The sequence below is a fragment of the Xyrauchen texanus genome, chromosome 13 (assembly GCF_025860055.1).
Source record: "Xyrauchen texanus isolate HMW12.3.18 chromosome 13, RBS_HiC_50CHRs, whole genome shotgun sequence".
NCBI lineage: Eukaryota > Metazoa > Chordata > Actinopteri > Cypriniformes > Catostomidae > Xyrauchen > Xyrauchen texanus.
This window is the reverse complement of record NC_068288.1, coordinates 25,167,111-25,191,275: the sequence shown is the minus strand read 5'-3', so window position 1 is coordinate 25,191,275 and position 24,165 is coordinate 25,167,111. Positions and strand designations below refer to the sequence as shown.

The 24,165-nt window shown below is 35.9% G+C and overlaps 1 protein-coding gene across 2 annotated transcripts in view; it reads left to right on the top strand.

Moving 5' to 3' along the window:
- The window catches only part of LOC127654082 (leptin receptor-like), a 47,314-nt gene that overhangs the window by 2,884 nt on the left and 20,265 nt on the right, over positions 1-24,165 (top strand). For both annotated transcript variants that reach the window (XM_052141062.1, XM_052141061.1), the window contains exons 2-11: positions 2,713-2,765; positions 4,571-4,623; positions 8,082-8,297; positions 10,031-10,157; positions 13,086-13,267; positions 15,341-15,486; positions 18,299-18,437; positions 21,185-21,457; positions 23,240-23,345; positions 23,773-23,993. In XM_052141062.1, coding sequence (XP_051997022.1) covers positions 2,764-2,765; positions 4,571-4,623; positions 8,082-8,297; positions 10,031-10,157; positions 13,086-13,267; positions 15,341-15,486; positions 18,299-18,437; positions 21,185-21,457; positions 23,240-23,345; positions 23,773-23,993 — 1,465 coding nt within the window. In that variant the 5' untranslated portion in view covers positions 2,713-2,763. The remainder of the gene's footprint in view (positions 1-2,712; positions 2,766-4,570; positions 4,624-8,081; positions 8,298-10,030; positions 10,158-13,085; positions 13,268-15,340; positions 15,487-18,298; positions 18,438-21,184; positions 21,458-23,239; positions 23,346-23,772; positions 23,994-24,165) is intronic.

Sequence of the window (24,165 nt, the reverse complement as noted above, 5' to 3'; positions counted from 1 at the left end):
TGGAAATGCAAGAAGATGTGATGATTTAAAAAAAAAAAAAAATCGACATTTATGTACTTAAATAATAATTGGCCAAAACCACAATATTCTTAATAAAAAATTCAGCATCAGATTTCACCATCGTAACCATAGACGTACAGGCTAGTTGACCGTTACCAGAGACTATTTCTATTTCTATTATTATTATAATTTATTTAAAAGAATTTGCTGTTAAGCTCTCTCATATGATAGAACTGCGGAGGTTTTTTATCTCAGGAAATAAAATAATCTCTGGCATAAAGGTCATCTAGCGTTTTACAACAGCAAATCACCATTTGTACCTATGATTGCACACAAATGAATGATAAGAGCCTTAAACTGATCAACATGGTCAACATGTGTCCTCACCAGTGTACCATCCATAGAATGTCTGGGACTGTCGCATTATGCATTTTATTGCTAAACTTGTAGGCTCACTGTTGTAGAGGGGCTCTGCTTGAAGTTCTCTTTAACTTAACCTAACATCTAAAAAAATGTGATGTTGCTGTGTAAGATGCTTAAAAAATAAGTCAAATTAAACCACATACTTCCGCATACATAGGAAAAAGACAGCGTGGAAATTTGTTTTGGGGGCCTCAGGGCCCCATGCGCTTGGATAAACCGACGTCTTTGACCGCTGCGTGACATTTCAGTGTTTTTCAGAGTCTCGCGCAGCAGCACCGTATTTATATTCAACTTTTAAAAATGCTTCACGAGACACCAGCGTTCTGTTTTACTTGCTTCGCTGCATCTAGCTTTTTTTTTAGCCTAAGAAAGCGTTTGGTCTGACCAGCCCAAGAGTTCTTGGCTTTCCCCATCTGTATCTGGAGAAATTTCAGGATTCCCTGCTCCATGATGTCAGTGTAGAAAGGAGGTATTGTATATAAAAAATGTTGTGAGACAGATGGAGAACATCAGAAGAGGAATTTAGCCCAAGGAGTGGGATTTCAATTATATAAATTATGTCGTTTAATACCATTTTGCCTTTGAGCAAGAATCTAGGTTGCTACAGGAGGTACTGTCCCAGTATTAAGTAAAGTTGCTTTTAATAAAAGCATGAGCCTAATGACTAAGAGCATCTGGGCCATGTTTATCATGGCTTCACTAGAAAATCAAAGTTTGTTTCTGCTCAAATAGTCAAACCATTCAGCTATCAGCTTAGAACTAGATTGGTATATAAAGTATGCTGCGTTAATAGTCATTTTGGTGAGCATTTGGTGTTATGTTGTTGATTCAAAATAGAACATAATCAAAGTTGTTTTGATATTTGAAACAAGGCTACACAATTTATGTATGATTTATTATCATAAGATCCTTCCTGGAAAAAGGCTCTACTGGAGTGAATGGCCACTTGCCTGCTTCCCTCTATATTCAGGTCTGATCTGTTTTTGTGTTAGATTATCTTATATGATGTTTGGTTCAGCAGCTTTGATCACAATGCTCCAGGTGTCTCTGACAGATGGTGTGGAAAGCCTTGCATTATGGGACCTGTAGTTGTGTACAGTATTTGCTGAATGCAGGGCAATGAAGCATGATGTCTGATATACTGTGCCTCTTAGTTCTTATGCATTTACCTCATATGGAGCTTGTCCTGATGAGTAGTTTTGCTCAGTAGGGCACTTATCTGGCTGACACATTGTGACAGCATTGTGGAAATCTCAAGCAGGTTTAGATTTCGTAATATACAGAATAAAATGCCAGGTAATTATGTTTAAACATAATGGTGTGTTGCTGCCATTGACTGGATTGTGCCGGCATATAAACTAAACAATGTTGTGCAATGTGTATTTAACCTAGCATTTGAAGAAACCCAGAGGCACTGATCATGGAAAAGAAAAAAAATCACAAATAAGATCTCCGGGAGATTAAAAACTGTTGCTTAAGTCTGCTCTTGCTTCTCAGAATTTTCTGATGAGAATCAGACCTCAGTAATCTCATACCTGTCTACAATCAAAAGTCAGCAATTTCAAAATGAATTCAAACATTTCTCTTGCCGGATTTTTAAATTACTAATCACATTAATTCTATAGTTCTGAAGAATTTCTGTATATTAAAATTGTCTTATCAATAACTATTTCTTATTTGTTCTAAGGGATTTTATGAGAAACATCTGCGAAAAAAATTATAATACATAACTGAGAACTCCCTTATGTCTCCATGAGCAATGAAAGAGCAATCTCTGAGCAGTAAAATGTTCAGCTTGGTGAGGAAATAAAGATAAAATGCTTTAAATTTGGTTAATCAAGGTGAAAACAGTGACGCAGTCATGCTTTTCATTGACTTGAGCAAGAAAGGTGATTTGTCTCCTTAGGGAGAGGAAGCCAAGAGCCCTTTTTTCTTGTGAAAGAACAAAACCTAATGTGATCGAGCAGAGTAATTCACTCTGAAACAGGTGTCACATTACTGCCTGATGTGTTCAATGCATGCCAAAACGTTTTTTTTGTCCCTGCTTTGATAAAACCATCTGTGCTTTACTGTTTATTTTCCATCAAGTGAGTCAGAAATGAGTTCTGTTAAGGCTAAGAGAGTAAAACTAAAGTCCACATTTTTCTTCAGTATACTCATTCATACTCAATTTTCAATCAAAATTGTCTGTCTGAGAAGTTTTCCACACAGATGTTTTGCTCATCGTCATTTATTTTCTGTTCTCTCTCTTTCTCTCTGTCTGTGTCCCTTTTTCTCTTCTCATCGTAGAAAGATCTACTTCATCAACAAGAGAAATGATGTTCAGAATCAAGTGAAATTATGTAAGTATCTCTAATTGGAATTTAATGATTGCCTTCAATTTGAGCATTGCTGCTTATGGCAAGCAGTAGACTATTACTTCTGTGTATTATTAATTACCTGTTTAGTGGTTAATGAATTGTTAATGAGAGGAAATTTTCCATTGCTGTGAGTAAATCAGTTGAATTATTTTGAACTTTTCATGTGATAATGTGCACATTTCATATTGCTCTTTGAGAAATAGAGTTTGTTGACACTTTCTCCTAATACTCTTTGTTAAACTCAGTCATAGGTTGGTTGTTGATAGTAAATAATCTTAAAAGTTGAAATGTCCAATGGTGTGACATGCTATACTCTTATCTAAAACTATTTTAAACTGCAATTTGCAAATAGTTTTTTTTATTATTATACATGCAGCTGTTTGCTCAGATTCATTTAGAGACTTAAAAATTGTTAAAACTTCATAGAAAGAAGGATGACATGACAGAACCTAAGATATGCAATTTCCCTTATACATTCATACTGTATACTGTAAATATACATCTAAAATTGTGATTAACAAATGTTAACCTAAAAATGTCCATGTGCTAAAATGTTTTATTCAAGTAAGAAATTATATTTAGATTAGTTAGTTCACACAAAAATAATAATTATCTCATCATTTACTCACCCTCATGCCATTCCAGATATGTATGACTTTCTTTCATCTGCTGAACACAAATTAAGATTTTTTGAAAAATTTCTCAACACAATGCAAGTGAATGGGTGCCAAAATGTTGAACCTCCAAAATCCATATAAGGGCAACATAAAAGTACTCTAGATGACTCCAGTGATTAAATCGTTATCTTCTGAAGTGGTATGATAGGTGTGGGTGAGAAACAGATATATTTATATTTTATCTTTTTTTCTTCTTTTACTATTATTATTTTTTACGATAAATTCTCCTCTCTGCTCAGTCAATCTCCACTTCACATTCTAATCCTTCTTCTTCTGTTTTTTGGTGATTTACATTCTTCATTCATATCGCCCCCTACTAGGCAGGGGGAAGAATTTATGATAAAAAATTACTTAGCCCAAAACATTACACCTTTCATAACATGTTTGAAGATATGGATTTAACCACTAGAGTCGTATGGATTACTTTTATGCTCGCTTTATGTCGATTTTGGAGTTTCAAAATTTTGGCACCCATCTACTTGCATTGTGAGAACCTACAGAGCTGAAATATTCTTCTGAAAATCTTAATGTCTGTTCTGCAGAAGAAAGACAGTCATACACATCTGGTATGCCAGGAGGGTGAGTAAATCATGAGAGAATTTTCATTTTGGGGTGAACTAACCCTTTAACATCACTGAATCAACCTGAATGGAGTAGGTTTTTACAATAGGTTTCCACAAGAGTTAGATCAGATAGAAATAGCACATTAAGATAAGAATTGCAGAGTGGCATTTTTTTACAGCGCATACCCAGGTACAGGTACATATTTTATATATTTTTGGCACAAATCTCATTATTCACAGTTGAACACAAATCACATATATTTAAAGGTGCATCATACTTCATGCACCTTTCTCCGATCAATAGTGAGTCTAATGTCTGATGATCAATACTGATTTAATTCCTAGACAAATTAAGCATTCTTATACTATAAACAGTGCATTTGAATCAAGATACCATTTTAAACGAGTCTCTGCCGCATATATGAGTAAACCAAAGAAGATTACTGTCACGCTGCATGAACTGAAAGATTTAACCATCCCACGGTGGAGAAAGATAGTGAGTCATATCCATATTGAACCATTTTACAGATGCTGTCTCTTTCCCCAGGTCTTTATTTATCAGGCTTGCACTTCTTGTGAACTTCATTACCATTTCACAAGGTGAGTGGATGCTCCATTTCCCTACTTTACTGAACTTTATGAAGGTAAATTTGTGCCTAAATGATTTGCATGCGCAGAGTAGATTTGTGATGCGTGAATCAAATTGCAAGCGTAAAAATATATTGCATGCGCACAGAATGTTTTGTAAAAGTGTATATCATGTTGCAAGCTTAAGAAAAAAAGACTTATATCTCAATACTTTAATGCTTTGCTTAAGTCTAATTCATGTGTTGTGAATCTGTAATTGCATGTTAACACTAAGTAAATTTGGTTTGTATTCTTCTGACTTCCTTTTTTTGCGTTTACACTTTTGGTACTGTTAAACTGACAAAAACATTGCAAACCTGCAATCATCGATATTCAAGCAAAGAAAGAGTGTCACGAACAGCTAAATGGATTGACAGCGTATATTTCAGTTTAATATATTTCACCACTGGAGTGGTGGTGGCGTAGTGGCTAAAGCACAGGGCTGTTAATCAGAAGGTCATTGGTTCAAACCCCACGACCACCACCATTGTGCCCTTGAGCAAGGCACTTAACTCCAGGTTGTTCCGGGGGGATTGTCCCTGTAATAATTGCACTGTAAGTCGCTTTGGATAAAAGCGTCTGCCAAATGCATAAATGTAAATGTAAAATGTAAATGTAATATTTAAGAGAGGAGAGATACCCAGAGGAATATGAAGAACAAGCGATCTGTCACATTATTAAACCAATCTGGTCAGAGTAAACTGGTCAAGGAAAACCTAATTTGATTGGTTACTAGAAACAGGTAGACCCGCCTTCCTCCTCGCGCTTGCAAAACATTTTTCGTTGAGAAATTCATGCCAAAAGTGTGAGCGCAACAAAGGGAAGACAGAACGGTGTATTTCAGATTATTTCTGGAAAATATTTATGCCACAAACCCAAGTCATTTACACATTTGCAGTAGTTTATGTTACACATACAGACTGATTCTACACAGCCAATCCATTTTGCTGTTCATCAGGGCTGGACTGACAGTCTGGCATACCAAGCATATTCCCGGTGGTCCGACACACTTTGGGGCCGATCATGGGTGGTCTAGCCAGCGGGAGAACTGAGCAGGCCGATTTTGCTCCCGCGAAATAAACCAAAATGAGCTGCCGCGTTATGCAGAACGGACCACAAAACGGCGCCGCGATATGCAGAAAAGGACAGCGAACAAGCAAATGTTTAGGTGCAGAAACAGTGCCAAAAGTGTAAAAAAAAAATGAAGTCAGAAGAATGCACACCAAATAAACTTTGTGTTTATACAAAATTACAGATTCACAACACATGAATTACACTAAGGCAAAGCATTACAATATTGCTGATATTTTTTTCTTACGCTTGCAATTTGATTTATCCTTTCACAAATCTTAGTCTGTGCATGTAAATCATTTAGGCACTATTTTAAGTTCATAGAACTTACTCTTCCTGTTTTGTTTTTTTTTTCAAATTCAGTGTGTCGTACATAACCTGACCAACAATCCAGCGTTTTTTTCGTTGTTTTCCATTTCCCATTTGCTGCCAAGGCAACAACCTAAAAAGTGTCTTGGACACCCACCAGCTGTCAGCAATCCCTCTGCCCAAATCAGAGATGCATTAGTGTGGGATATGGTTAAGCGCACAGAGAGCAGTAGGCTGATAAATGAGATTAGGATAAACAGAGGGGGAGAGAAAGTAGAAAGTAGAGGGAGAGGTAGATTGAAAGTAAGGGGCGGAGGAGAGAGGTGATTAAACCCACATCATGAATCAGATACATAAACGTTTAATGATCAGCAAGGGGCTTCACATATAAACTGATGCTCTACAGACCTGAAGGGTGACAGCATTTGAACTGGTAACTGAATTGTAAAAGGGGTCATATCACAATTTTGAACACTTTCTCTGTGTCTGCTCACACACCAGCTGCATGTTTGCTGTCAAGTCCAATGTAGCTTTTAATTCAATAATGGTTAAGGGCTATACAGTGCGATATAATACATTATTATATGTGTTTCTTATAATAGAATTTAGTTGCTCGGTTTCCAGAGGATGGGCTTAAAAAGTGATGCTCTTGACTAAGAAACACTGGATTTAGTACATTTCTGAGATTCAGAGAAACACCATAGTGAAATGTGTTCCTCTTTATAGGCTATTCAGATTAGTTATCAATGGATATGGGTTTTTCAGTAGTTTATTACAATTAATATGTCAATAAAAATTATTGAAAATAGAAGTATTATTTATTTAATTTTTTTAAATAACAGGATACACAATAAGGAAACACATATTCCTTACCGGGCGGGGAGTTCGGGGAGCAAATGGCCAGTGAAGGAAATCACGATTTTGTTGCAGCACCTTGATTTGTCTTTTGATGAATGATTATATTAAAATATTTAATTATATCAAATAAGTTGTTGAAATTAAAATAATGAATTCAATTCATTGCATCGAAATAAATGCTCTGAAACGGTGTTGATAAAAAAACAAAATAATTAAGTATTAATCATAAAAGTAATATGATTTTTCAGCAAAAATGGACACATATTCAATTCTACATATTTATGTGTGGAAGCAAAAGGATAATAGCTGATGTGACAGCCATACATAGTGTTTTATCCTTGAACAAGCAGCTTTCAGATAAACACTGCACTCCCTAGAATTGATACAAAGCGACTTACAAAAGAGGAAAACATATGCGAATCATCTTAAGGAGACAGTGGTTCGAAAAGTGCCATAGTACAACGTTTCACTAGCATCAGAAGATTATTCAAAACAGATTAATGTGCAACAAGAATTTTTTTTTGTGTGACTGGTTAAGTGTAATGGAAACGATGTGTTTTAAGTTGTTTTTTGAAGACAGAGAGCGAGTCAGCTTTATGGATGGAGTTGGGAAGGTCATTCCACCAAAGTGGTATGATGAATCTGAAAGTCCTGGAAAGTGTTTTGGTGCCTCTTTGTGTTGGTACAAGGCGACGTTCCTTAGCCGAAAGCAGAAATGATTTTAGGTATGCTGGAGCAGACCCAGTGACTGTTCTGTATGCCAGCATCAGAGCCTTGAATTTGAAACGTGCATCAACCGGCAGCCAGTGGAGAGAGACAAGGAGTGGTGTAACGTGCTATCTTTGGTTCATTAAAGACCAGACGTGCTGCTGCATTCTGGATCATTTGCAGAGGTCTAATTGCACATGCAGGGAGGCCTGCAATGAGAGCTTTATGACAAGTGGCTGAACAAGCAGTTGTGTGGCATGTTCAGTGAGGAAGGGTCTTATCTTCCTGATAATGTAGAGTCTAAATCTGGAATAAGGTATTTCATTATTCTTGAATACTTTCATGAATATGTTCATTTTTGGTCATAATACAAGGCGTTAGAAAAATATACAATATATAGGTTAGGATCTTGTACAGTATATATTAGTATATTGTTTTAAAACACATAAAAGCACGTCACTCACATTTAGATCCATATGTTGCAGGTCTTGCCGCTTTGAGTCCCGCTGATGGCGAGGGTGGTGTATATGAAGACCTAACGTGGAAGACTCAGCTATGCTGTGAGCTGCCCTTAGCTCAGACAGTGGGCAGTGAGCTTACTTCTGTCACCAGTGCTCTTTCCGAAATCCCACCCACAAAACAGTGTCAACTGCTAAATGCTGCAAACCTGGAACCTTCAAGTAAATCGCAAACCCTTTCTGGTAAAACAATCTTGCTGATAATACAATGATCAAGTCATCAGTTTATTTGTAGTTTCAGCATCCCTGCTTACTCTTTATTATTATGAGGGGTTATCACATGAACACTTACATTTTCAGACTGAAGTAGGATTATATAAGTGCTCTTTTAGCAAAAAAATAAAATAAAAATTATGTATTATAAAGTATTATGTCTATAACATTTTCAACATTGGCCACATAGCCACTGCAAAGTTTTAGGAGTGACAACCGCATTTAAATTGAGTGAATCCCCCAAAATAGTAACTTCCAAAATTGCGGGAGTGTTTGCAAACAAGAAATATGACGTTTAAGCCGTTCAATGTTAATTATTTCTAACCAAATTAATATTAGCGACTAGAGACATGTTGACTTCCAGCAATTTTTTGTAAACTGCCATCAACACATGCTCTGCCTTTCTTTATGTTTGTTAAACTGCTGCTTTTATACAGCATGCGCTGTGTAAGACATACTCTTCTGTCTTTTAATTTTTCTTGCAGTGCTCCAGGAGAAGGAAGACATCTAAGATGCACTTTTAAGAACATGAAAAACAACTAGTTGTGTCATTTAATTCTGTACACTGCATGGATTTAACAAAAAAAAAATTGTAAGCAATGTGTCAGTTTATCCAGATGTTAATTTTAAGGAGCACAAAGCACTGAGTATTTCACTATTACAGGCCAGTATGAAAATGCAATGCAATTTCTCAATTAGTCTTGCCATTGCTGTTTTGAGACTTCTTCAATTTCTTAAAGACAATGGATCGTTTTCATAACTCAGGGCTTTTTTATTTATATTTGCATAAATTGATTGTTAATTGGGTGGAGAGGTCTTGTAAACTTTGGCTTGGCAAAAATGCACCGGAAGAGACTGTTAACAAGTTTAAGGCTGTATAGCGAAAGAAGGTGAACAATGTGGGGGAGAATTCACTCCTCTGTTACTTTCTCCTCTCTAAGGTAGGCCTCAGGACAAGAATGAAATATGAATAAATGTATGGTATTGAATTAGAAAATTAGTAATACTACTAAAGTGCAAAATGGCTATTCAGAAAGACAAGGAGTTTAATGCTTACAAAGACTTCATACAGTAAAGCAGAAGCAATAGTTAAAGCATCAAGGAATAGTTTACTCAAAAATGAAAGTTCTGTCATAATTTACTCAGTCTCTTGTCATTCCTTGTCAGACATGAGAGAAGCTCATGACAAGGAATCACTGTGAACAAGCTTCTCTCATGCACTCATGATTGTGAAATGGATGTGCAATCTTTCTTTTCTTATTTTTTGAGATTACTTACATTTCTAGTTATTTCTCGCCAAAACATGACTTCAGAAGACTTGACACACAAATCGCACTACTTTTATGACATCTTTGGGTACTTTTTAAGCTTTAAATTGAGGCACTATCAACTGCCTCAATTTTGAAAAGACATCATCTAAACATCTCCATTTAAGTTCCTAAAACATTCTGATAGAATTAAAATTTTTGTGTGAACTATCAATTTTTTAAGAATTTAATCTTTCTAGAATCTCAACCAGACTCTTAGATGTACCATACTACCCTTTTGCTTGATTTAAAGGATGGTGTTTATTTCTTTCACATGATCTGCAGAGCATTTAATGAAACTGTGTTCTTACAGGAATTTTTTTTTAGAAATAGAGGCTTGTAATTGCAATAGGCTGTGAAGAATGACACTAACAAGACAATGCAATCTGTTTTCAGGAAACTGTGTAGACATTCTATGCTGGTTCGAAAGTGATCTGGCAAATATAATTTGTAATGCAAAGAGCCACAGAGCAGCAGTTCCAGTCACAGAAATTGTGGTCACTGCTAGCCAACAACAATTAGTGTAAGTCTCCTCTCTTCATTCACCTCTTCACTGCATTTCATTAAATGGCTGCTGGTGCATTGCTGGTCCCATTTGTGCTTAAATAGGATTGATTGGTGGGATTGGGGTGTTTGAATGCCTGATGCCCATGCAAATAATGCATAATGCATGTCGTCTCTGTTAATGGCCCCCTATTTCCCCCTCAATTTCTATGCCTCTGTCTCAGTAATACTGTGCAAAACAATACCATCCATCCATCCATCCATCCATCCATCCATCCATCCATCCATCGTCAACCGCTTATCCTGTGTACAGGGTCGCGGGGGGCTGGAGCCTATCCCAGCTAACATTGGGCGAAAGGCGGGGGACACCCTGGACAGGTCGCCAGTCCATCGCAGGGCCACACATAGACAGACATACACTCACACTCACACTCACACTCACACTCACACTCACACTCACACTCACACTCACCTCCACATCCACATCCACATCTAGGGCAATTTTTTTTGGAGACACCAATTAACCTAGCCTGCATGTCTTTTGGATGGTGGGAGGAAGCCAGAGTACCCGGAGAGAACCCACGCAGACACGGGGAGAACATGCAAACTCCACACAGAAAGGCCGGGCAACCAGGGTTTGAACCCACAACCTTCTTGCTGTGAGGCGACAGTGCTAACCGCTGCACCACCGTGCCGCCCGCAAAAAAATACAGCAAATCCAAAAACAAAAGAACAAATCAGACAACACAACAGCAACACAGAAAATACCACATCTAGACAGAAAACATAACAGCACATCAGAAAACAAATCAGCAAGTTAGTTGATACGGAAAATTATAGTTCCCACAGCTTCTCACCTGTTGGCTGTGTGGATGATACCTAATCCTTTCTTCTTGATTGGTTCACTAATTATTTTAAAATCCATGCGAAAAGCTGACTGACTGAAAATCTTAATCATTTGGAGTGGTTTCTCACTCAGAAAAACAGTAATGGGACACTTAAGAACACAGCAAAAAGAGCAAGTGGGAGAAAGTTAGTTTGAGGTACGATATTCATCTATGTTGAAAACATAAGGGACTGTCTAAAAGTCAACAAACTGTGACAAACCATTGTTGCCTTCCAAGCATTCATTCAGTTGACTAACATGTTATAATTTAAAGGGGTCATCATGACATGCCTTTTTATATTGTTATTATTTTATGCCTTAAACTTTAAAAAATATCCTCTTAGATTTAGAGTAAAACACTGGCAATTTCACCAGCAATTTACTGCATATACTGTATACAGCACACTGAATGTAAAGCTCAAATGCTCAAAAGTTTACTGTATCAAATTCTGGCAGCTGCTGTTTTTCAAAGTAATTACAGTACTGTTCTACAGTACTATGTTGTTGCTTCAGTTCCCAGCATGCACTGTGGCACAAAGAAATTACAGGAATTTATTTTACTATTTACTGGTTTATTTTGCTGTTTTTGTTGTTGCTACAGTTTTAGTTACTTGTTTTTTAAGGGTCGGGTTTTTACTTTTCATCTAAAGTTATGATTGTTAATTGTCACCATTGTTGAGTTTTGTATGCTGAGTGTTGATATCTGTGTGTCTAGTTGACAACTGACAAGTTCACCTTTAACAATAGACATGTAGTATAAAAATCTGCATTGCAGAACTCTCTTTGAATGCTTAAAATTAAATTACTTATGTATTGTATAATGACATAATGCTATTGCCTCATTTAGTGGCATTTGCAAGTTATGATCAGACTAATAGTCTGACCCTAAATTCAGCTTTTGTCCTTCCCAAGTAACAGTGCACATGATTGTATTAAACTACAGCTCATTAACAAAGAAATAAGAAATAAGGTACCAGCCCAAGGGAACACCAATCACCAAAATGGTGACTTTAAACAAAACAACTATTTAGGATAAAGAAAAAAACTCTAAATGGTGATAAGAACTCTATTAATTATGAATTAAAACTTCTGTACATGTCCCCATAAAACCCTGATGCATTACCCAAGCATAAAGTACCTATTCAAGTGGTATAAGGTCAGATCTGTATTTCACAATTTTAGGATCCCACAATGCAGGTCAATACTGTTATTTTAAATGTATACTTATTTAAAAATTAATTAATTTTTTTAAAAAGTTATTTATAAAAAAGATTTAATTGTACTTTTTTAATTGCATTTAGACTAGTGAAGTATGAGGGTGACAGGGTTGGATTCAATATTGTTTTTATGTGTCAACAATGTGAACATTAACAATAAGCTACAGATCTATACTACAATTTGGGTTTTAAATATATGTTTCAAAATGTCACTAGCATTCACCAAGATGGTACTAGGATTTTTTTTAATGTTCAGCTTTCCAAAATGCTTTGCAAATAACAGCATTTACTGTTAAACTTGTCACTTCATAATGACTGCTCTTTATCTCCCAGAATGCAATTTATTTTACAGCAAACTGTTGTATTTAAGAATGACAGTAGATTGCTGTTAGAATTCAGCTGCAAATTTACAGAATTTTTAAAGTGTATATTAATATGTTTCTTGAGGTTTTTAGTAAACGCCCACTATTATGATTGACTCATGACAGACTGGCCCTTGTTTTGTCTGATTTTTCGTTTTCTGTCATTTTCTGATTTACTGTTGTGTTTTCTGATTTGTTGTTGTGTCTCTGAATTGTAATTGTAGATTTGTTTTGCTGTACTTTTCCTTTCTCATTTACTTAAGAATGACTAATTTGGAAAATCTTTTCAGTATGTAGATCCTGGCTTTGAGATTATTTCCCATGTGATTTGCCTGTATTGATCCCACACTTAGGACACTATATTATAATTGTTTTCTTTTCGTTATTTCTGTACCGTATACAGTCCCTATTAGTTATATGTGTACTAACAAATGTTAAATGAAATTAAACTACTTAACGAAACAACTTTTTTCTCATTGCAGTTTAGAGATGGGTTTACTGTCAAATGAAACAAAGCATACTGCTCAGTGTGCTGGGGAAGAGACTGCCACATGCTCTACTTCTCTTTATGGCAATGAAGAAACTGTGTCACTATTCATCAGTATAACTGTGAACGGGACTTCTGTGGTCTCACCAAAGATGCTAATTAACACATTTCATCTACGTAAGTCTAGCTATCTGGCTGTCTATCTGTCTGGCTGTCTATGATGTTCTCTGTAATATCATTAAGTGAAAGTGCTTTTTGTTGCATAACATGTAGTCACTGAACAAGCAGTTAGTTGCAGAAAGTTTCTGGGTAATAATGCTGATAAAGTTCTACTCTGCTGTTATCAAAGTGAAGCATCTCTTTCATTTCCACAATGCATTTATTTCCTGTACATGTTTACTTTTAGGACTATAATGTTAGCAGAATATTATTTCCTTTTGACAACATGTACTGCAGACTAAGGGATTTGACTTTCCTCTATAAATGGATCTTCATCATGGTCACAAAACTCAAACATCCATATTTTAATTTTTTCTCCCCAATTTGGAATGCCCAATGCACTCTTAAGTCCTTGTGGTGGCGTAGTGACGCGCCTCAATCTGGGTGGCGGAGGACAAATCTCAGTTGCCTCCGCATCTGAGACCATCACTCACATCACTTTATCACTTGGCTTGTTGAGCACGTTACCGCGGAAATGTAGCGTGTGTGGAGGCTCACGCTATTCTCTGCGGCATCCACGCACAACTTACCACGCTCCCCACAGAAAGCAAGAACCACATTATAGTGACCATGAGGAGGTTAACCCAACGTGACTCTACCCACCCTAGCAACCAGGCCAATTGGTTGCTTAGGAAGCCTAACTAGAGCCTCTCAGCACACCCTGGATTCGAACTTGCGTCTCCAGGTGTGGTAGTCAACGTCTTTACTTGCTGAGCTACCCAGGCCCCTCAAACATCCGTGTTTTGAAGAACATTGCTCAATTATTTGGTTAAGATTCATTTAAACTGTCTGCTTTATTTGGTAACTCAAGTAGAAAGGACCAAACTTATGATTATTTAAATTACCATGAACCAGTGTTCCCCCCACTACTTACTAGTGTTCAATGAAATTGCAACACGTTTTCATGATGAGTGACCAAATAAGTATATACTCTAGCTTGTAACGCATTGAAAAAGTACTTTATTCACAGTTTTTAATTGTTAGAATATACTTAAGTGAAATACATTTTCACAATCACCTGTAAATGCATGATTGTAGCCTAAATGTTACTATGAAACTCAAGGACTGTTAAACACAAGCTCTTGGTGGCAGGTACCAGTGTGACGGGTGTTTTATGTATTTGTTCTATGGAACAAAAATAACTTGAATGTAGGAACTAAAATATACTACAAAAGGCATAATACCATGGTTTTATCTTAATGTGAAGTGTGTAATTTTTTCAATGATAAAATACACGTCTCAGCTTAAAATGCAAAAACAACTGTATTAGCAAGCCAGCTGTAATCTTTCGGCTTATGTGAAAACTCTTACAATTTTTTAACATACATTCAGTTCTCAATCTTGATTCCCTTTCAGTTGATCTTTCATAACTGATCAATTGAAAAAAATTTCAGTTGTCACAGTCATTATTTGCTTGCAAAAATAATGGATTTTATATTGCATTATATAGACTGACTAAGTAAAAGAGCACTTATACCCTGGCCTTCGAAATTTGGATAGCTTATATTGAACCATAAAAGCTATGTTGTATGCTTTTTATTGAAGAATCATAATCATTTTAATTTAGGTTATTCTTACCAAATAAGAATCTTAACCATGATACCGTTGTAGACTAATACAAGTCACTGCCAATGACCCACCATATAGACAATAATGGTAATGGATTAACGGTATTCCAGAATCTTAAATGGCTTGTGTAAGGATCACGTGATAGAACATAAATTTGTTAGTTTTGTGAGTTGAAATGTGCAGTTTCATGATCGTTTCTGTGTTATGTGTGCAGGGGCTGCAGCTACAGCAATTATGGAAGTTCTTTATATGATTAATCAGTATCGCTGATTGTTAATTTTTGAGAGTAATAATTTGGCAGTCATGTGCATAAAATGTATGTTGTTGGACTAATACATTGAATGTAATTTTCAGTGCTTTGTTCATTTCTATTCCTAGCATCATTACCAGATTGCATGTGGCTGGTTTAAGAATCCCTCATGACAGTGGTTTAATATTTTGTGATTTGTTGTCTTTTTACAGGAAAACCAGATCCGCCAGTAAATCTGCATTACAATGTAACTACTGAGGGTGAAGTGATACTTAGATGGAATGGTACTCAAACTGACAGAGATACAATAAACTATGAGGTCCGATACTCATCCAACTCTTCACTTCATCATTGGGAGGTATTCAGCCTCATTTGTTTTGTGTGATAGTATGAATGTGATTCTCAAGTGTTGTATTACGCAGTAAGGTTTGTGAGGTCTATACAGAAATTGTGCCCATAGAATTCCACAGAAAGCTCAGCAGAATTGGAACACCCATCACCCACAAAATTCTACAACCCAACCCCCACTCCAACCCTTGTATGTTTTTAGGAGTTATAAATATACAAACATTTCAGAAATAAATAAGAGTGCAGTACACTTACCTTTAACTACGGAGCCCCTTAGAGAACAAGGTGGGAATTTTTATTTCTGAAAAACCTTTGCATGCCCTCGCAATAAGTTTTACGCTCCCTCACAATAAGTTTTGCATTTCCCAAAATTTGTTTTGCTTGCCCTAACAATATTTTTGCATTCCCTCTGAATACATTTATCTTAGTTTTACTATAGTAATAATATAGTCTATAGTAACCATAATTTCTAATCGTAATATTATAGTAACTATGACTGTAGTATGCTAACCAAGGTTTTGTTTTTGCAGAAACCATGATTTTACTATAGTAATATTTTAGAAACTATGAAAAGTAACCATGTTTGTTTTGGTGGAAACCATGATTTTAATACAGTATACTGTATCCATATAGTAACCATGGTTTCACTTTAGATTAACCTTGTGGTTACTATGGCTTTACTACAAACACCATATTAGTAGTAAAACCATAATAAATACAAAATTATGTTTTTTTTTTTTTTTTACCATAGTTTTTGTTTTCCTGTTATATTACTACCGATATCTATTAACTGACAGTTCTTGATATATCGATTTCTACATTTACTAAAACATTTTTTTAAGTTACCTTAAAGGAATATTCCAGGTTCAGTACCAGTTAAGCTCAATCAAAAGCATTCATGGCATAATGTTGATTACCACAAAAATATTTTCTAATCATCAACAAGGGAGGGAATCTAAAAATACAAAAACAAAACCAACAAGAAAGAAAACAAAAATTCTCACAGGAGAGAATAAAAAGAAAGCAAAACATAAACATATTGAAGACAGGACTGAACAGGAACTTACTGACTAATGACTGATTGTGACAATCTGGTACAAGATTGAAAAAGAGAAGGGTTTAAAAAGGGGGAAAGGAGATAGGAGACAGGTGCTGCTGATTTATTAATAAGTGCTGATGAGCGGCACCTGTGGGAGACACGAAGAAGAGAGAAAACACAAGCACATGTACAAACATAACCAATGGGAGGGGGAGACTGTCATGATCCTGCCACTACAAGAATAAACTAAGACTAAATTAGCAGGATCATGACAGAAATGCAAAGTTTATAATTTTATAAAAGCACATTAATTCTTCTGTTAAAACCTATGTATTATTTGAGCTGTAAATTTGTTTAAATCGTCATTTTTACAGTAATTTTAGGGTTTGTTGACATTACATTGTCATGGCACCAAAACAGGCTATAACATTGCACAGAAATGATTAGTAAGCGATTTTATCATACTAATATAATTTTAACACACATAATATTTGGACTTGGAGTTCAAAAGTTGCTAACCGTACACTGAATTGCAAAACTGAATTGAAAAGGGTCTAGCAAATAGATTTAACTTTATTAAATTTGCATCCTAAAAAAATTTGCAAAGTGAGTTAAAAGCCAGACGGTCTGGCTTTTTATTCACTTTGCACATTTCCTTTAGGATGCAAATTTAATAAAGGTATGTCTTCACGCATAATGTTTACATCTTGTGGCTATACTTCAAATTCAAATTCAAGTTTCAAGTTTTATTGTAATTCCAGCCAATTTACAAGTATACAGTGGAACGAAATGGCAATTTTCCAGGTCTGCAGTGAACAATTAAAGAAAAAAACAAGGCACACTTCACAAACATAATAAACAAGAGATTAAGAAACAAACACTATGAGCAGTATAAATCTATATATACATATGTACGTAAACATACAGGCTGAAAATATTGCAAGCTTTCTTTTCTTTTTTCAGTCAGGTTTAAGTTATTGTCCTGTAGGTGGTAGGATGTGTCAGAGTGTTGAGGAGCCTGACAGTCTGAGGGACAAAGCTGTTGCAGAGTCTTTGTGTTTTGACCTGTATGCAATGATATCTCTTTTGAGATGGTAGCTGGTCAAAGAGTCTGTGGGTGGGGTCCAATATGATGCTGTGGTCCTTGTGCAGACAGTATTTTTGGTACATGTCTGTTATGATGGGAGTGAAAGTCAGATGACTTTTTCCGCTGTTTTCACAATGCGTTGAAGGGCCTTGCGATCTGAAGCATTGCAGTTTTCAAACCAGAAGGTGTTGAAGGTTGTTAGAATGATTGTTTTAAAACAGTCAGTATTTTAACATTCAAAAATTGGTCTCCATTCACTTCCATTGTAAGTGCCTCTCTGTAATACTTATTTTTACTTTTTTTACTGAAAAGGAGGGAAGAGTCTAAATAAAATGTTGTGGTAATCAATAATATGCCACTAATGCTGTCGATTGAGCTTTTCTTGTCCTGAAACCTTAGTTTCATGTACTTGTACTAAGACCTTAATATGAAATAACAATGTATAACAGAGCATTTAGATTAATAAATGCAGTATTAATCTGCATTTGTTTGTATTTAATACCTAATACATTTACTGTTAAATATATAGAAACTTATTGGGTAGTTAACAACACATTTTACCGCAGATTTCTTCCATAATCGTCAAAGAAATTTTTTTTCTTCTAGTTTCTTTATTGTATATAGTGTCTAGTCTGGAAAAGTGATTTATCCAACACATTGATTGAAATTAGTCTGTGTGAACTATTGCCCTTTTAGGTGATGAAGTTCACAAGTCGTTCATGGATGCCTCTGAATGAGCTCAGTTCTGGGATCAGATACATGGTTCAAGTGCGCTGCCAAAACCAATTAAACTATTGGAGTGAATGGAGCCAGACTTTCTCTTTCACACTGGATGGTAAGGATTCTGTTGTATAGAAGAATTTTACCTCTACCCTGAAAGCTTTAAATGAATAGTTTACCCAAAAAGTAGAATTCTGTTATAATTTACATTTTACATTGCATTTACATTTATGCATTTGGCAGACGCTTTTATCCAAAGCGACTTACAGTGCACATATTACTAGGACAATCCCCCCAGAGCAACCTGGAGTAAAGTGCCTTGCTCAAGGACACAATGGTGGTGGCTGTGGGGATCGAACCAGCAACCTTCTGATTACTAGTTATGTGCTTTAGCCCACTACGCCACCACCACTACCACTAATTTAACCTGTATGACTTACTGTTTTCTGCAGAACACAAAGGAGATGTTTTAATGACTATTGTGGTTCATCATTTCAATACAATGCCTACTTTAAAACACTTTAAAGCTTATAATAGGACCCAAAAGTATTATAAAATGAATCCATGTTTGAAGTCTTTGTAACGTATTCAAGGGAAAGGAGGAGGCGAGAACCGGCTTTTCAATATAAATAATAGGTTTAATGATAAACTTAAAAGAAGACACAAACACACACATGACGGACATGTCCGCTAACGATCTCTCTCCCGCATGGCCCTCTGCAGTCAGCCTTTAAACCTCACAGAGGCATAATTAGCCTAATACGGGACCGGGTGTGTATGATCACGACCCGGCCCCGCCCTCCGCCCTGCCACAGTCTTTTAAAGACATAAGTAATTTTTCAGTGCAAACCTTGAAGTCTATTGCACGTTCATAAGCGTCATGAGTTCATGTTCATGTGAGAACTTTATTTGTTGTTTAGTCCTAAAAATAATGTTTAAATAAGTTCTCGTGAAGACTTGGAATATGACACACGAGTTGCAAGGACTACTTTTATGAAAATCTTGCATCCTTTGCTGTGTTGAAAAGAGACACAGAATATTCATTTAAATATCAAAAGCAAGAAAGTCATACGGTTTGCAAAGTTTAAATTATGACATTTTTTATTTTTGGGTGAACTGTTTCTTTAAATACTACATTTGTGCTCTGTGTATGAGCTATTTGAATTAATTGAGTTCTGTCAATTTTGTAAAAGTGAACAGCTAATCAGGTTTAGGAAATGGGTAAATATATGCAAATATGACATTTGTGAAAGGGTACTTAAAATGCTCCTGCCTAATCTGCTCATGTTCCATTTACATCCCATTAGATGTTTGATAATTACATGCATGTCTACTCACTGTTACTCTGTACAGTACTTTGACTCTGATCATATTTCTTTGAAATGTTTTCCCAAAAAAAGTACCAATAATTAATTATCCTTAGAGCTTTTCATTATAAATTTTTATGCTAAACAGTCAGTTTTTTTATGATTTTGTACTGGAGCTTTTATATGTCTATGACAGGTCTCATGTCAGTCTCTAGGAAAATGAGGAAGTGGGAACCAGCTCACACTCTTAAGCGTTGTTTATTACAGGTCGCATTCCAGCACACACACCAATAATAAACACTCCGTTGCTCAGTGATAAATACAAAAGTAAGTTCTCCTCTTTAACATAAAGAGCATCGTCTCAGAACTCTGGCTCTTCTCTCCCCCCACTGTGACTCTGGCTGCTCCTTTATCTCTCTCCAGCTCTCTCTGTAACACAAAACAGGTGTCGGAGATAATTTCCCTCAGGTGTCAATCCTTAACACTCTCCTCTCCCGAGCTCGCTCTCCATTCACAATCCGGCGCTCGACCATACCCCCACAACCACAATGTAATTTTTTAGTAACCCAAGGTCAGATACTGCATTTGGTTTGAAAATCAAACCAAAATCATTTTCATACACTTAGGAACTCAACATTGAGTTTTACTAAGATCCCAAAGAAAGGCACTTTTTTTTCTTGTGTTCTTAATATAAGTTTGCTTGTGTGCTATGTTGGCATATTGCAGGTAATTTACTAAGAATAAATGTGCAAACTTTTGCTCTTGTGCAAATTGGTTAGACACACCCATATTTAAATGAGGCTTTTGCGTGTGGTCGTTTACTGATGCTGACTTACGCTTCACAATAAATATCATTTTATATGATTAGTTTATTGGATTTGTTATTATCTAGGCCTTTATGAAAACAATATACAGCATAATAACAATAACAAAAGTCTTCCTGGCAATATAGATTTATAATGTAAATATATATATTTCTATAATTTACATTTATATCCAGTTGTGTAGGATGAATATTATTTATAGTAGGCCTATATTCATTTATTTGATGATATTATAACACTCGCTTGGCGTACCTAATTACAACACTGCTGAACTGATTTAAGATTGATTGCAAAGTGGAGGATGATGTGACATGAATTCATAACACACAAAGACACAAATTCTGTTCAATTAACACGTTCATGCCATTGCATCATGCATTTACCAAAAATAAACATGAATTTCAAATTAAGTGTCTTATGTCAAAAATCCCTGGTTTACAGGTCTATTGTGTTAGCTATGGGATACATGCAATACACTGTTAATTACTGTACATTTAAATAAAACATTTAAAGAATTACATGCATCTGACTACTGTGATTTATTTGTGAAAGGTCCTATAATGGCATCCAAGAAACATTTATGACTCTGAGGTTTTAGCTTTCGTTTTCAGATATGCACACGCACTCACATCACCTCACAGTGCTTTAGCAATATGAATTGATAAGCATTTCGAGAAGCTTGGAATCTTCTAATATCTCTCTCTTACACAAACTTTCCCTTCTCCTCAAAGTTAGTTACGTTCCTGCTGAGGTCTTTACCATACCTGGATCAGAAGTAACTGTTTATGCCGTCTTCCACAACCGCAGCTGGAGTGCCCGCAAAGCTGTGTGGATGCTGAATGGGCAGGTAGAGATTCCAGAAAGCCAGTACAAGGTCATCAACAAGCAGGTTAGCGCAGTCACACTGAAGGCGGACCAGCCAGGGTTTCATACCTTGATGTGCTGCTACTCATTAGGAAAGGGGATCAAAGGCAGCATTGCCTATGCCAAAATTTATACAGAAGGTAAGGACATATCTACCATACAGTTAATGTTGCACTCACAGTTGTCTTGAACTTATTCTATTCTGACTCCTAACGACGTGAATACAACATAATGTCAAAGCAGTTTTCATTGTCCAGTGCCATTGTAGAAATGGCATATTTGCTGTTAGGCTGCTTATGTGATCTTAACATGTCAGCCAACATGAGGTAACCTAGCTGTATTAGGCCACTGATAAGACTAAGTCTTCATCACATATAAGTGTTCATGATTAAACTGGGTCTGACGATTAACGCATTCATTTTGTGCGATTTAATTATATTTAAATATAATGCGTTAAAAAATGTTATGCAATTAATCAAGATCCCTGACTCGTATGTAAATTCCATAATAAAAGTACAGATTTTTTCAAATATGAGCAATTCAAGCTTGTAGTACATCTGTTTTTACGAGCTGCATCAATAGGTGGCAGCACGCCTCAACAAACCTCATAAGCAGCGCAGCCACAGAATTAGTGATGGGAAGATCGGATAATTTTACTGACTTGGATCTTTGAGTCTCGTTCAGCAAAATGAACGAATCTTTATTCAAGTAATTTCATTCATTTGAGCAGAATTAAATTAAAACGTTACAGTTTCAATAGCCAAATCCCTCCCAACTCGTCTACTTAGGTAAACTTTGATTATAGTCCCAATAAGGAAAAAATTATAATGCAGCCAAGGACAAATTATGTGAAACATAAAGATTAGTTCACCTCTGGAATCTTCTGGTCTGTGTCCTTCGTTCTTTTGTCACGTGACATTCAAAAGAACGAAAGACTCGGATCAGATGACTCAAGAGGTGATCTAATCATTTCTGTTTCCTGTGAGCAATGCATTGCATATACGGCTGTCACGTGACAAAAGAACGAATGACTCAGACCAAAAGAGTTGAAAGGTGAACTAATAATTTCTGTTTCCTTTACAGCGCCTATGTGGTTTTCATGTAACTAACGAACGGAGGTTGCGCAATGTGCATGAGCGGCCAACATAAAATTAAGGAATCACTCTCTGTGACTACACGTTCTTCTGAGTCACATAAAACATTTGTTCAAAATGAACGAATCGTTCATGAACAACCTAATACTACACAGTATGAGTACTGCTTACTTAGCACAACAGAATACAGGAATCTTGAGATGCTATTTTCAAGGTTTCCACTACTTTTAACTTGACAAAGCATCCTAAAACTGTGGCGTTTATGATGCTGAATACCAGTGTGATGCTCCAAACATGTCCGTTTGAGACATTTACATAGAGTGAAAATTAAAAATAGCGCAGACAGAGCGCAAGATCAGGAACTGTGATAATTGCAAAACAGATTGTTGTCAACTGACTTGTTCAATGAAATGAGAATATTTTGTAATGTCTAATCAATGCTTTATTCATCTGCCACAAAAATGCACTTTATTTCAAATTGAATTTCAATCCATTATTATATGAATTATCTTTATTTGGGGGCCTTTCTCAACATATAATGATGCATGCGATTAATTGCAGTTAGGTTGAGTGATTAATCGGCATGTCATGAAATTAATTTGATTTAAAAAAAGTATCGATTGACAGCCCTAGGTTAAACATTATTGTATTCAAAAGTACTATTCATTTCTCTATGTGTAAAACCTTTTAATGAAGAAATAATTTAATGAAACTTTGCTGCTTGTTTGAAAAGCTGGCCAAACATTTGGCACCAGAAAACATTTGTACAAATCTCATTAGTCTTGGTGCCTAATTTCAAATAAAAACAGTGTGTCACTTTGTTTTTAGGGATGTTTAATGCAAATATTACCTGCCAAAGCAAGAATTCAAAGGTCGACACCATGACTTGTGAATGGAATAAGAGTCCTTGGGCAATGGTCAGATTCCTTTATAGGTATGCACACTTAATTTTTCATCAGTTTGCTATAGACATTATTCATGCTAGCACCATCTTTGTTTATTAATGGGAATGAAAATGAGGCTGTGAGGGATAGACTTACTATCTTTTCGATGGCACGGACTTTATAAAGCTGTATAAAGCTCCTTGATCACATCTGATTTTGCTCCTGTTGTCCTGAGTTCTTTGTATACTTGATGTACTTGGACAGATATTTTATCAATGTTTTGTCTGTGGAACGACACAAAAACACTTTAAACTGCAGTACAGCCCATTGAAGAGACTGTAAGTCTATCCCTCACAGCCTCATCATTCCCATTAAAAATAAAAGATGGCACTAGCGTGACTAAGGTCTATTGCAGACAGGTTGTTTGTTCTACAGATGACATTGTGAAGATCGTAATTTGTTTTTGTTTTTTGGTAGACAATATAAATCAATGTGTGAAGATATACCAAAGATGGAGTACACTGAAGATGGTGAAGAGACTATGTCTTTGATAAAGGAAGGCATAGGACCAGGAGACCACAGAGAGTGTACTTTAAGCAACCTTAGCCTATTCTCATGCTACAAAATGTGGGTGGAGGTGGAAGGTGCTCGTGGCAAAGTGAGGTCATTTCCTATCTATGTTGCACCCATTGACTATGGTGAGTTCCAAGGTTTTCCATCAATATTGTGTTGAATTTAGATCACATTTATTTATTTTGAATTATATATATTGAATTATATATTTAGTTTTTATTCATATTTAATTTATCAAATATTTAGTTTTATTTTGTGTTAAGGATAATGACACAGTTGAAAAGAATAACATAGTTA